Below are 14,591 nucleotides of genomic sequence, written 5' to 3'. Positions count from 1 at the left end.
ACTTCGACTCACGGCGACCCCGTCGAGTTGACTTCGACTCACGGCGACCCTGTTGAGTTGAGTCGACTTCGACTCACGGCGACCCCGTTGAGTTGACTTCGACTCACGGCGACCCCGTTGAGTTGAGTTGACTTCGACTCATGGCGACCCGTCGAGTTGACTTTGACTCATGGCGACCTCGTAAACAACAGAACGAAATGTTGCCCAGTCCTGAGTCATCCTCACAATCGGCTGCGTGTTCCAGTCCAGTGTGGTGGCTGTTGTGACAATCCATCTCACCGAGGGTCTCCCCCGCCCTCGCTGGCCCTCTGCTTCACCAAACATGACGTCCTTCTCCAGCGACTGATCCCTCCTAAAGACATGTCCAACGCAAGTGAGTCAGACAATATTCTGTCGTGATCCATAGGATTTTCACTGGCTGATTTTTGGAAGTAGATCACCAGGCCTTTCTTCCTAGTCTGTCTTAGTCTGGAAGCTCTGCTGAAACCTGTCCACCATGGGTGACCCTGCTGGTATTTGAAATACTGCTGGCACAGTTTCCAGTATCCCAGCAACAGGCAAAACACCACAGTATGACAGACTGACAGACAAATTTTCTTAAAGCATTTCTCCTACGCACACACATATGCGCACCCCTTCGGAACTTGATCCACCTAAGTAACTTAGTTTATAAAGATGTTACCTGGAAAATAAATCCAAAAAACCAATCCACATAAATATACATTTTCCATGTGCCAACAACTGGATGCTGAAGAGACCAGGGTTTATTTCTCCTTGTGGGTCTGTTTGGCATGGACCCAGCTTCTCTGGGTGATTTAGAAACTGTTCTCTCGTGATCAGGATTTTTTTTTTCCTTCATTCTCATGTACTTATTCCATAACAGAGGAGATCAAAGCCTTTCGCAAAGGTCGCTTTTTATTCTACCCCAAGCTTGAAGGCAGGTAGAATTCCAGGTGCCCTCAATAGTGGTGTGGAATCATCAAGGAATTTTAGGAGAGAAGAAACTGGAAGAATCACATTCATTGTTTGACTCATATCAGATCACACTTCTCTCTCTCGGGAGATCTCAAATGAAAGAGAGAATTTGCTAGTTAAGTAAAATGACTCAGACTTAAATTATGGATGTTGTTTCTTTAAGGCAAGGAGTCCTGGTGGTGCAGTGATTAAGTGCTCGGCTGCTAACTGAAAGGTCGGAGGTTCAAACTCACCAGCCTCTCTGCAGGAGAAAGATGTGGCAGTCTGCTCCTGTCTGAGTCCTCTAGTGCTGCTCTAACAGAAATACCACAAGTGGATGGCTTTTACAAACAGAAATTTATTCTCTCGCAGGATAGGAGGCTAGAAGTCCGAATTCAGGGTGCTAGCTCCAGGGGAAGGCTTTCTCTCTCTGTCAGCTCTGGGGGAAGGTCCTTGTCATCAATCCTCAGCTGGTCTAGGAGCTTCTCAGCGCAGGGACCCCAGGTCCAAAGGACACACTCCACTCCTGGCTCTTCTTTCTTGGTGGTAGTGAGATCCCTCATCTCTTATCACTTCTCTCTCCCTTTATCTCTTGTAAGATAAATGGTGACGCAGGCCACACCCCAGGGAAACTCCCCTTACATCAGATCAGGGCTGTGACCTGAGTAAGGGTGCTGTATCCCACCCTAATCCCCTTACAACTGATGGGCTGATCACATCAGATCACATCATGTAGGATGATTACATCATTACACATCTGCTAAACCACTTCGAATCATGGCCCAGCCAAGTTACCACATATTTTTGGGGACACAATTCAATCCATGACAGCTCCTGTAAAGATTACAGCCTTGGAAACCCTTTGGGGCAGTTCTATCGGGTCGCTATGCGTCGAAATCGACTCAACAGCGATGCGTTTTCTTTAAGGCATCCATTTTTTTTTTTCTTTCTTTTTCCCTTCTTTGTAGAAGGAAGTCAAAATGAAGTCACTGTGGATTTCCACCCTGCACTGTACAGCAAACCTTCAAAGGGGATGGGCAGTTCATTATTTCAAATTACACGGCAGACACTTTTAGCAGAGTTTAGAGGTTCGCCGGCGGTAATGAGATGCACTGATGACAGTATTCATCCTTCCTGATAGCCCGGCTTTTTGCCTCCAATCTTTATCAGTCTCCAGCTTCAGTGCCCGCTTGAAAGCCAGCCTTTATGTTGCCAGAACTGCTTTTAAAGAGGATGGTTGCATTCTTCGCACAGGTCAGCATGTCGGGGAGAGCGGGAGTGTGCTCGGCGGAGGAATTCGCTCAACTCCGGCCCTGCTCAAAAGTGTACAATTTTGTCCCAAGCGAAATCTTGCTTGAGAGAAAAAAATCATTAAAAAGAGATGCGTGTGTCCTTCGGTACAATTGTGTTGATTCCCACTATGTGTCCTTTGTAACCTAGCAATGATGATGTTCTGAGAATAACGAATACTTGGTGCCGTTTTTCTTTGTTGAGAAGAGAGGAAGCTGTATGAGTTGCCTGCAGCCGCTGAAACAAATTATCATAAACCTAGTGACTTAAAACAACAGGAATTTGTCCTCTCTCGGTTTTGGAGACCAGACGTCTGAATAAAAGCGTCGGCAGGGCTGCGCTCCCTCCGGAGGCTCTGGGTGAGGATTCTTCCTTGTCTCTTCCAGCTTCTGGTGGCCCCAGGCTTTCCTGGGCTTGTGGCTGCATCACCCCAATCTCTACCTCCTTCTTCACGTGGCTTCTCCCCTCTGGCTGTCTCTCTGTGTCTCCACCTATTGCCATCCAGTTGACTCTGACTCATGGTGACTCCATATGTGTCAGAGTAGAACTGTGTGCCGTAGGGTTTTCAGTGGCTGATTTTTCAGAAGTAGGTCACCAGGCCTTTCTTCCGAGGTGCCTCTGGGTGGACTCCAACCTCCAACTTTCCAGTTAGCAACCAAGTTCATTCATTGTTTGCACCACCTGGGGACTCCATAGATACATAGATATATGGACTATGTTGTTGTCGTTAGGTACCCTCAAGGCAGTTCCGACTCACAGCGACCCCATGTACAACAGAACAAAACACTGCCCCGTCCTGCGCCATCCTCATGATTGTTTTTATGCTTGAGCCCACTGTTGCAGCCACTGTGCCAATCCATTTCATTAAGGGTCTTCCTGTTTTTCGCTGACCCTCTACTTTACCAAGCATGATGTCCTTCTCCAGGGACTGGTCCCTCCTGATAACATGTCCCAAGTCTGTGAGACAAAGTCTCGCCATCCTCGCTTCCAAGGAGCACTCTGGCTGTACTTCTTCCAAAACAGATTTGTTCGTTCTTCTGGCAGTCCGTGATATATTCAGTATTCTTCATCAACACCAAAAATCAAAGGCATAATTTCTTCTTCAGTCTTCCTTATTTATTGTCCAGATTTTGCATGCATATGAGGTGATTGAAAATACCATGGCTTCGGTCAGGTGCACTTTAGTCCTCAGAGTGACGTCTTTGCTTTTCAACACTGTAAAGAGGTCTTTTGCCGCAGATTTGCCCAGTGCGATACTCCCGTTTACAGACTATGTTGTTGTTGTTAGGAGCCGTCGAGTCGGTTCCGACTCATAGCGACCCTGTAGGCTCTAGACTGTAGTTACCTAAATACGTAGACAAAAATAAAAATAAAAACAGTTGCTTTCAGGTCAATCCTGACTCCTGGCAACCCCGTGAGTGTCAGAGTAGAACTGTGCGCCATAGGGTTTTCAGTGGCTGATTTTTCAGAAGTAGGTCACCAGGCCTTTCTTCTGAGGTGCCTCTGGGTAGACTTGGACCTCCAGCCTTTCCGTGAGCAACTGACCGTTTAACCATTTCCACCGTCCAGGGAGCCAAGAGTTACAACCCAGGTCCCTGTGCTAACGTTGGCATTGCCCGGCACTTTGTCTTACCCTATGATGGCCGCCATGCCGTGGGGTGCAGCTGCGTCTGGGTTCAGGCAGCGCCCATGCCTTTGAACGGGAGCACCGCACACACCCCAGGGAGCAGAGGAGGGGGTGTGGCCGCTTTCAGATACCCAGGCTCCTCATCGGTGATTGGGGGACAGTCTCTGCCTCCCCATCATGCCTCCCCAACATGCCAATTGGAGGGTGCGGCTTCGATAGCCTCCTTCATAGGCATGCAAGCACTTGTCCCTCCCGTCTTTGGCTGTGGAGCCTGGGATCCGGGAGTCGGCCCATTTGGGGTTTGGCAAAGGGATGGTTGTTTGCTTAATACTTTCCACTTGAAGACACCCGTCCCCTCCCTTCCAAGCTGGGTGACCAGTAGTCCCCAGGAGCAGGGTGGGGCGCTGTGCTGGGGTATCTGCGCCCGTGTGTCATCCCCCATCAAAGCATGGCGAGCCTGCGGGGAGTCCCGTGGTTCCTGCTGCTGGGTGTTCTAATCCACACGGGACGAGGTAGGAGCCTGCTTGCTGAGGGAGACCTGGGGGCGTGGGTGTGGGCCTCCCTCTGGGGCTTCTACAGACACTTCCAGACGAGGTTCTGCTAAGTGAGGGTTACGATTTGCAGAGTGGGTCAGAAAGGAGATTGGAAACATTGGTTGGGGAAGGAGAAGAAGGGCCGGGGGCTGATTTTGCGCCTGGGAGTTGGAGCTGGCATTCAGAAATACGAACGGTGTTCTCCGGTTTTCACCTGAAACCACAGCATCTCACGTGTTGAAAAACTGGCCTGTTTCACTCGGACGCTTCGGCACCAGCGGCCACCTGAGAGATTTCAGTGACTTGCCACTGATTGAAAATATTTAGTTCGGCCCACTTTCGGAGGGCAAAAATACTGTTGACATGCAACTATTTCTTATCGGATGGCTTGTGGGCTCTTGGGGACAATGGGAGGGCAGCGTGTGTTGGGGTTTTTAAACCTTTGCATCAACATCGTCCTTTGGCTTTTGCAAATGAAAACCATCTGGGCTGTTTGCACGCCAAAGGCTTCAACATGTCCTTTAGGGAGCGCTGAGGTCTTGTGTTCGGCGGTGGAAAACTTGGTTCTGGGTGTTGGCGATCATGGCACAGCATTGTTGTAATTGTGAAAGGTGTTGAATGGGCAAGTGCTGTGTCCTCTGTATCTTTACACAATAAAAAGGGACACTCCTCCCCCCACCCCCCAAAAAAAGAGACTTTAATATGAGCTTGGAAGCTCTGTCTGGACTCCAGGATTGGATTATTATTATTGTACTTTAGATGAAGGTTTACAGAACAAACTAGCTTCTCATTAAGAAATTAGCACACATATTGTTTTGTAACATTGGTTACCAACCCCATGACATGTCAACACTCTCCCTTCTCCACTTTGGGTTCCCTATAACCAGCTTTGCTGTCCCCTCCTGCCTTCTCGTCCTTGCCCCTGGGCTGGTGTGCCCCTTTAGTCTCGTTTTGTTTCATGGGGCTGTCTAATCTTTTACTGAAGCATGAACCCTGAAAGTGATTGCATTACTGAGCTAAAAGGGTGTTGTGGGTCCATACTCTCGGGGTTTCTCCAGTCTCTCTGTCAGGCCAGTAAGTCTGGTCTTTTTTTTTGTGAGTTAGAATTTTGTTCTACATTTTTCTCCAGCTCTGTCCGGGACCCTCTGTTGTGATCCCTGTCAGAGCAGTCGGTGGTGGTAGCCGGGAACCATCTAGTTGTGTTGGACTCAGACAGGTGGAGGCTGGTAGTTGTGGTCCATTAGTTCTTTGGACTAATCTTTCAAGATTGGGGTTTTTGGACTGTTGGGGACACCTTGTTAAGGAGCTGTCATCACGAATCCCTGAAATGTAGGATTTGAACAGCTCCCGCGTCCTGCTTTGATTCCTGGGATTAAAATGTCCAAGTGAAGTTTAGGAAGGAACAGCACTGTGTTTTAGGAGTTGGAGATCTCACGCATTTCCTGTTTACCCTGTTTGGGGGCGTGGTGTCATTAAAGAAGCAGTTGGTTGCCTGGGGGCCGACGGGATGTCGCAAGAGATTGCTGTGCCCAGGACCCAGTTTCTTCCGCGACACCCTTTTATTAAGCCGGGTCGTCTTTATGTCTCTGTATCGTACTGTGCGGACTTTCCGTCTTTCGTAGACCATGCTGCGAGGCACGCTCGGTCGATTCTGTGTGTGGGAAGATGTTTGTCTTTTGGTTTACACAAGGGCTGAGTCGAGAACCAGATGGCAAGGCTGTGATTTCACGTGGGGACGCTCGGTGGCAACCACGGGGCCCCAGGAACACATTTCCAGTTCAGTGTTGCTGCCATTCGCGACCCTACCAAAACCAGTTGCCGTTGAGTCCGACTCACAGCGGCCTCACATGTGTCAGAGTAGAACTGTGCTCCGCAGGCTTTTCACTAGCTGATTTTTTGGAAGGAGATCGCCAGGCCTTTCTTCCCAGGTTCCTCTGGGTGGACTCAAACCTTCAACGTTTCTGTTAACAGCCGATTGTGTTCACCGTTTGCAGCACCCAGGGTCTTCTGAGTTAAGGTACCAAAAAACCAAACCAGTTGCCATCCAGCGGACCCTGCCTCATGGTGCCCCCATGTGTGACCGAGTAGAACTGTGCTCCGTAAGGTTTTCAAAGGCTGATTTTTCAGACGTAGATCGCCAGGTCTTTCTTCCAAGGCACCTCTGGGTAGACTTGAACCGCCAATTTTTCAGTTAGCAGCTGAGCACTTAATCGTTTGTATTTACCCAGGGACTTCCTAGGGAGTGTGTTAACCCTATTCTCTCCTTCAACCTAGTCTCTACTGTGTATAGCATATTCAGTCATTTATGGATAACCAAAGGTCTCTGTGGTGCAGTGCTTAAAGCGCTCGGCTGCTAACCGAAAGGTCAGCGGTTTGAAACCACCAGCCGCCCTGCTGGAGAAACAAGTGGCCCTCTGCTTCTGTAAAGATTTACGGCCTCGGGAACCCTATGAGGGCAATTCTACTCTGTCCTATGGGATCGCTATGAGTCAGAATCAGGGGCGGATTACCCAATAAGCAAGGTAAGCATGAGCTTACTTGTGCTTACTTGCTAATCTGTAGTGCACCATTTCACCTGTTTTTCACCACAAACCCATGTGAAATGGTGCGCTACAAATTGGTAAGCAAACACAGGTGAGCCCGTGAGTGCCTCGCCTACTGCGAACCCGCGCAGGCCTTGCCAACTGCGAACCTGCACGCCTTGCAGACTGTAAACCCCCACGTACCCTGCCGACTGTAAACCTGTACACCTTGCCGACTGGTTAATCTGCCCCCAGTTGGAACCGACTCCACGGCGGTGGGTTTGGCTTTCTGATATGGATAACTGGATGCCAAACCCTTTCAGCGAGCCATTCCATCCATTGTAAATCCCTAGGAAGCTTGCTGTTCACCTAACAACATCCCTCAGGAGAAAATCGCGGAGGAGCTGCAGTCGGCGGGTGTTCCTTACCTTCCTGCAGGTGCTGTTGTTAGCTGCGGCGGAGTCGGCTCTGACTCCGGGCGACCCCGCGTGTGTCAGAGTAGAACTGTGCTCCATAGGGTTTCCAATGGCTGGTTTATCTAAAGGAGATCACCAGGCCTTTCTTCCAAGGTGCGTCTGGGTGGACTTGACTCTGCAACCTTTCGGTTAGCAGCTGAGTATGTTCACTGTTTGTAAGCCCAGGGACTCCTAGGAGTAAATTCAAAAAACAACAACAAAACCCAGCTGTCCTGGAGCTGATTCTGACTCCTGACAACGCCACGCGTGTCACAGCAGGACTGTCCTCGGTAGGGTTTTCAATGCCGTGACCTTTTGGAAGCAGACTGCCAGGCCTTTCTTCCCAGGTGCCTCTGGGTGGGTTTGAACCACCAATCTTTATATTAGTAGTCAAGGAGCTCCCAGGAGCTCCTTGTCCATGCTGAGTTCTTTTGATAATAGTAATTTCCCACAAAAAAACAAAACCCGCTGCAGTCCAGTCAATTCTGACTCATAGCGACCCCATAGGCTTTCCAAGCCTATAAATCTGTACGGAAGCAGACTGCCACATCTCTCTCCCGAGGAGCTGCTGGTCCTTTGGAACCGCTGACCTTTTGGTTAGCAGCCGATGGCTTTAATTTAATAATAGCAGTACTTCCTAAAGGCAGAGCCCGTCTGTGTATTAACTTACTTAACATTTCCACTGCCTTATGGAGTGGATGCCACAGTTGAACCCATTTTGCAGACGGGCAAACTGAGGCTCCGAGAGGTTCGATCGTTTGCCCAGGGTCTCGGGGCCGGTAAAGCGCAGAGCAGGACTCAGACCCAGGTGGCGGGCTCCAGAAGTGTACCCCAGCCCACGCCCTGCAGCTGATCTGACGGCAGCCCCAGGCGGGGGCTTTAACTGCCCTGCACGGACAGGGATGTGAGTTCCCGAAGGTGGATGGCATTTGCGGGAAGTTGCGTAACTCACGCGGCTTTCATTCTCTGTGTAATGACCTCCGCGCGCCTCCTGCTGTGGACCAAGCGTGGCCCTGGGGACGTCAGAGGGGTCCCCTTTGGCAAGCAGCCCCTCCCTCACACCGGGGGGAGGGTTGGGAAAGGGCGTGGGGGAACCTGAAGCTGGCTCATTGGCCTCTGGGTCAACATGTGCAGAGAGGTGTGTAAATCACGTGCAAATAAATGTGCCAATAAATGGTCACATGTGTCCAAGTCCTGGCTAAGCAGCTAAAGGCACAGACAGCCCACTCCCCTACAGACAACCATCACCATCTGAGGGACTGCGCAAGGTCACAGGGTCCTGAAAACACTCAGCGAGGCCGACGCAACCGCTTGTTCAAGAGCCCCAGAGAAACAGCGTTGCTGCACCTAACGTCACCAAGCAATCTGTGTATAAATTTTTGTATGAGAAATTAACTTGAGCTGTAAACTTTCACCTAAAGCGCACTAAAAAAGAAAGAAAGAAAGAAAACAGATCGTTGTTATGATTCACAGAGTGTAAATGGTTATTATGGAGCCCCTGGGTGCTACAAACGGTGACCGTGCTCAGCTGCTAACCGAAAGGCTGGAGGTTCAAGTCCACCCAGCAGCACTTCGGAAGAAAGAGCTGGCGATCTACTTCCCAAAAGTCCCACAGAGCACAGCTCTGCTCTGACTCACATGGGTTGCTATGAGTCAGAATTGACCTGATGGCAATTTTTTTTTTTTAAGGCTGACTTCATGGTAACTACCCCAATGACACCATCCCTCCAAGCTCTAACAGGCTAGCCACGGCCTTATTCAAGAGCCTGTCTCAAACCCTGGGCTCATTCATTGAGCCAAAGAGGGCAGTGGGTTCAGGAGTCCCTGGATGGTGCAAACAGTTAATGCGCTCAGCTGCTAACTGAAAGGTAGTAGATTTGAGTCCACTCAGAGAGGTGCTTTGGAAGAAAGCCCTGGTGATCTACTTCTGAAAAATCAGACATTGAAAACCCTGCGGAGCACAGTTCTACTCTGACAGCCACTGGCTGGTTTAAATTATAATTATGAATTATTCATATAAAATAAGGTAATAATAATAATATGCTTATATTCTTAACAAATAAAAATATATCAAACCCGTTGCCCTAGAATCAATTCCATCACAAGGACCTCATGTGTTACACAGTACAACCGTGCCCCATGGGTTGTCTTTTTTTTTTTTTTCTTTAGCATTAATTTTATTTTTTATTGTGCTTTAGGTGAAAGTTTACAGAGCAAAGGAGTTTCTCATTCAACGATTAATACACACAGTGTTTTGTGACATTGGTTGCAAACCCCGACAAGTATCAACACTCTCCTCCTTTCCACCCCGGGTTCCCCGTGTCCATCCGTCCAGTTTTCCTGTCCCTTCCTGCCTTCTCGTCTTTGCTTTAGGGCAGATGTTGCCCATTGAGCCTCATATACATGATTAAACCACAAAGCACATTCTTTGTATGTGGTGTTGTTTGTTTCATAGGCCTGTCTAATCTTTGTCTGAAAGGTGGAGTTTGGGAGTGGCTTCAGTTCTGACTTAGCCTTGGGGTTCCTCCAGTCTCTGTCAGACCAGTAAGTCTGGTTTTTTTTTTTGTGAATTTGAATTTTGTTCTACATTTTTCTCCCGCTCCGTCCAGAACCCTCTATTGTGATCCCTGTCATAGTGGTCAGTGGTAGCTGGGCACCATCTAGTTCTTCCGGGCTCAGGCTGGTGGAGGCCGTGGTAGTTTCGGCCATTAGCCCTTTGGACTAATGTTTCCCTCATGTCTTTGATTTTCTTCATTCTCCTTTGCTCCAGATGGGATAGGACCAGTAGATATATCTTAGTCGGCTGCTAACAGGCTTTTAAGACCCCAAATACTACTCATGTATAGGGTTTTCTTTGCTGTAATCTTTAGGAAAGCAGATTGCCAGGCCTTTCTTCCACAGCACCACTGAGTGAGTTCAAACCACAAACCTTTAGACCATAGTCCAGGGAAGAACTCTTGCACCCACCGCGGGCATCTTCCTAACGGAAGGGGGTTTGCAGTTTAGCAGCTGTGATCTTCAGGTATTTAATTAGTATTCACTCTTAAACCTAAGTGGGATCGAGGGAGCTGGAGGCAGAATCAGGCCTTCGAGATGAAGAACCAGAAACGGAAATCCTTTCCCTTGTCTTGCTGGGTTCATTGAGAAAAAAAAAGAAAACAAGATTTATCCCCAATTTGAGGCACTGATGGCTCGGTGGTAAAATTCTCAGCTCCTGTGAGGGAGACCCGGGATTCGATCCCTGGCCAGTGCACCTCATGTACAGCCACCACCCGTCTGTCAGTGGAGGCTTGCGTGTTGCTGTGATGCTGAGCAGGTTTCAGTGGAGCTTCCAGACTAAGACAGACTAGGAAGAAAGGCCTGGCCATCTACTTCTGAATTAGCCAATGAAAACCCAATGGAGCCCAACAAAACGTTGTCTGATATAGTGCTAGAAGATGAGCCTCCTAGGGTGGAAGGCACTCAGAATACGCAGTGGCCTCAACAGCGGACTCTAACACATCGACGGTGGTGAAGATGGGCACAACTGGGCAAAGTTTTGTTCTGTTGTGCATCGTGTTGCCATGAGTTGGAGCTGATTCAACAGCAACTGCCAACAACCACAACTAAAACTAAACCGTATGTATGTATCTATCTGTCTATCTACCTAGATAGCTGCCTGTCTGTCTATGACGTTGAACAGGTTTCCGTGGAGCTTCCAGACTAAGACAGACTAGGAAGAAAGGCCTGGCGATCTACTTATGAAAATCAGCCCATGAAAACCCAATGGATCACAATGGTCCGGCCCACAACTGATCATGGGGATGGTGCAGGACCAGGCAGCATTTTGTTCTGTTGTGCACGGGGTCAGCGTGAGTCGGGGCCAGCTCCATGGCAGCCAATAACCACAGTCCCTCATTTAAACTGGCTTCTGCTCCCTCAGGAGCCCCGGTGATGCAACGGTTAAGCACTCGGCGGCTCACTAAAAGGTTGGTGGTTGGAATCTACCAGCCATCCTCAGGAGAAAGACCCGGCAATCTGTTCCTGGAAAGATGACAGCCTAGGAGACCCCATGGGGCAGTTCTCCGTCACACGGGGTGGGGGGACTGTGAGTCAGAGTCGACTTGAGGACAATGGGATTAGCTTTTTTTATTTGGCCCGCTCTCTCTTGCCTGTCTCCTGGGACATCACTCGACATTTGCGTGCATTTGTATAGAGCCGTGAGCTCTTTTTCCATGCACAGACCAGAAACAAGAAAAATTAAGTGAACAGTTTTAACAGGAGTACACAATATTCCTGAGCCCTTCCCCATGAATAAAATTGTCTCAGGTGCTCTGCCCCACCTTCTGCACAACTTCTTTGTTTCTCTCTCTGTATTTCTGTCTCCCGGGTGGTTTGTGGTTGACTGGTGAGCGATTGTGATAGGGATAATTGCTCACGGCACTGCGCAACTCCGCCCCATGCGGCCTCACCCATCCTCCCCGTGGAGCCTCCCTGGATTCCGCCTCATCACGTCCCTTCCAATCATCCTTTGATCTAACAAATTGACGGGTGTGGAAATGGAGCCACAAACGAGTCCTTTAACGTGTTTGCTGTCAACCCTCCGATCATTGGGGCAGCTGAACCCGTCTGGCAATTCCGGGGTGGTTTGCAGACCTGGGTGTGCAGGGAGCACCACCAGCCGGGAGCCTTCCAGAGCCTGGAAACCTGCGTTGTGAGAAGCATCTGGATCCTCCTAAACGTTTGCCCTGAGATCATCTTTAAACCTTCAACCCAAACTATCCCCTGAAGTCTTCTTCAAACCAAACTGTGGTTTAGTAAAGAGTGTCTGCCTTGAGCACTGTGCTTTTTTCAGATCTATGTGTATGGGAGTTTATGTTAGTGGGGGAGGAACAACTCAGGACAGGAGGGGGAGAAAGTTTCCACAACCGGAAGCATGTCATCCGTGTCCCTGAGTTGTAGGGATAGAAGTTGTTGAATTGCTGTGTGTGCCGTCGCTGTGTGTGTTCTCAACGACAAAACAAAACACAGAAGTGTCTGGGTGACGGCCCGGCAGTGCTGGGGCAGCGACGACCTTTGAGAAGGGTGCCCGAGCGTCCAGCCGTCTCATTGGCATGGGGGGCGATCGCCCCTGTTCAATGGTGTGTCGCCAGCATGTCCAGGCCAAACGCCACGGTCTTCCGCTCTGTTGTTAATAATTTATAGCAGTATTATTATCGTGGTTGCTAGCCGCCGTTGAGTGGGCTCCGACTCATGGCGACCCCACGCACGCCGTGCCGGGCCATCTCTGTGATCCGTCCCAGATCAGACTGTTGCAATCCATAGGGTTTTCATGGGCTGAGTTTTGGAAGTAGATCCCCAGGCCTTTCTTCCTAGTCCATCTTAGTCTGGAAGCCCCGCGGAAACCTGCTCAGCATCACAGCAACACGCAAGCCTCCATGACAGGCAGGAGGTGGCTGCGCATGAGGTGCACTCGCCGGGCATCGAACCCGGGTCTCCTAGCATGGAAGGCGAGGATTCTACCCCTGAGCCACCGCTGCCAATGTGCAATGAGAACATTAAAATGACGGGGACTTTCCTCACTTGCTGGTCGGGGTTGCACGGTCGCTCCTTAACTAGGTGCCCCCGACAACCCGAAAGCCCCAGACCTGGGGTCGAGACGGAGGCTCCAAGCTTGCAGCACTGTGCTTCTGTGCCTGGAAACTGAAGCAAAGGTGACCCTGGGATTTCAGGGCTGGTTCAGGTGTCCCTGGGCTTCGTCTTCTTGCCGGGAAGGTAGACTGTGGATGATTCCGAGGCGTGCCGTGACATCCCGCTGCCTCTCAGCATCACCCAGACCCGCACAGCAGCACGTGCAGAAATGGCTCTTCTTGTTTGTTGCGTTTGCGAATGCTGGTACCGTTACAACCTTTTTCTGCTCTGATTTTCTTACCGTCATCCATGGCACCCTTGAAGGGCTGCTTTGTGACAACGCAGCTGTTCTAGAAATTGTCAAATCAGAGGAGTTCCGGATGGTGTCAACGGTAGACACGTTCAGCTGTTAACAGGAAGGTTGGAGGTTCGAGTCCACCCAGAGGTGCCTCGGAAGAAAGGCCTGGAGACCTATTTCCGAAAAATCAGCTGTTGAAAACCCTATGGAGTGCAGTTTCACTCTGGCACACGTGGGGGCATCATGAGTCAGAACTGACTCAACAACAACTGGTGTTTTACTGACCAAGAGCAGAAGGTCACTGTGTAAATGATTTGGCTTCTTCTGCAAAGCAAACCCCACTAGAGAGTTCAGAAGGCTTTCACTAGTGGCCACTGAGCAAATGATCCTCACGATTTTAAAAAAAAATACAAAATGGTACTTTTACCCCCGAAGAAAGTGATCTTTAAAAATTAGATAAATACCTTTTTGGATTGTTTTTTTTTTTAAAAAAACTTTTCTTCTCATTTTGGTGCTTGTCGTTTGCTCTCTTTGTTATGATGCTGGAAGCTAAGCCACGGGTGTTTCAAAATACCGGCAGGGTTAGCCCTAGTGGACAAGTTTCAGCAGAGCTTCCAGACTAAGACAGACTAGGAAGAAAGGCCTGACAATCTACTTCTGAAAATCAGCCAATGAAGACTCGATGGAGCACAACAGAATAGCATCTGATGTGGAGCTGGAAGATGAGCCCCCCTGGGTTGGAAGGCGCTCACAATACGCAAGGCCACAACAATGGGCTCGAGCATAGCAACGATCGTGAAGATGGAGCAGGACCCGGCCATGTTTTACTGTGTTGGCATGATTTGGAGCCAACTTGAGTTGAGCAGCTAACGAGAACCACGGGGACTACTGTTTTTCAAAATCAGCAGGGTCACCCATGGTGGACAGGTTCCAGAGGAGCTTCCCGACTATGACGGACTAGGAAGAAAGGCCTGGCAAACTCCTTCTGAAAACATGATGGATCCTAACAGAATAGTGTCTGATAGAGTGGTGGACGATGAGCCCCTTGGGCTGGAAGGTGCTCAGAATGCACAGGAAAGAGCAGTTGCTACAAAAGGACGTCATGGTGCTCAGGTAGAGGGTCCGCGGGAAGGAAGGAGATCCTGCACGAGATGAACACGACAGCCACAGCTAGGGACGCACACACACCGACGATGTGCACACACACACCGACGATGCGCGCACACACACCGACGATGCGCGCACACACACCGACGATGCGCACACATACCCCGACGATGCGGACACACACCGACGATGCGC

General features: G+C 49.7%; 1 protein-coding gene across 1 annotated transcript in view; it reads left to right on the top strand.

Moving 5' to 3' along the window:
• Nucleotides 1-4,319: 4,319 nt before the first annotated feature.
• XG (Xg glycoprotein (Xg blood group)) overlaps nt 4,320-14,591 on the top strand; it is a 56,774-nt gene continuing 46,502 nt past the window's right edge. Inside the window, exon 1 of the mRNA XM_023739482.1 lies at nt 4,320-4,383. Coding sequence (XP_023595250.1) covers nt 4,320-4,383 — 64 coding nt within the window. The remainder of the gene's footprint in view (nt 4,384-14,591) is intronic.

The sequence above is a fragment of the Trichechus manatus genome, unplaced genomic scaffold (genome assembly GCF_000243295.1).
Source record: "Trichechus manatus latirostris isolate Lorelei unplaced genomic scaffold, TriManLat1.0 scaffold00134, whole genome shotgun sequence".
In the NCBI taxonomy this organism is placed as follows: domain Eukaryota; kingdom Metazoa; phylum Chordata; class Mammalia; order Sirenia; family Trichechidae; genus Trichechus; species Trichechus manatus.
Note: the sequence above shows the minus strand (reverse complement) of the source record. Positions and strands in the feature narration are given on the sequence as shown.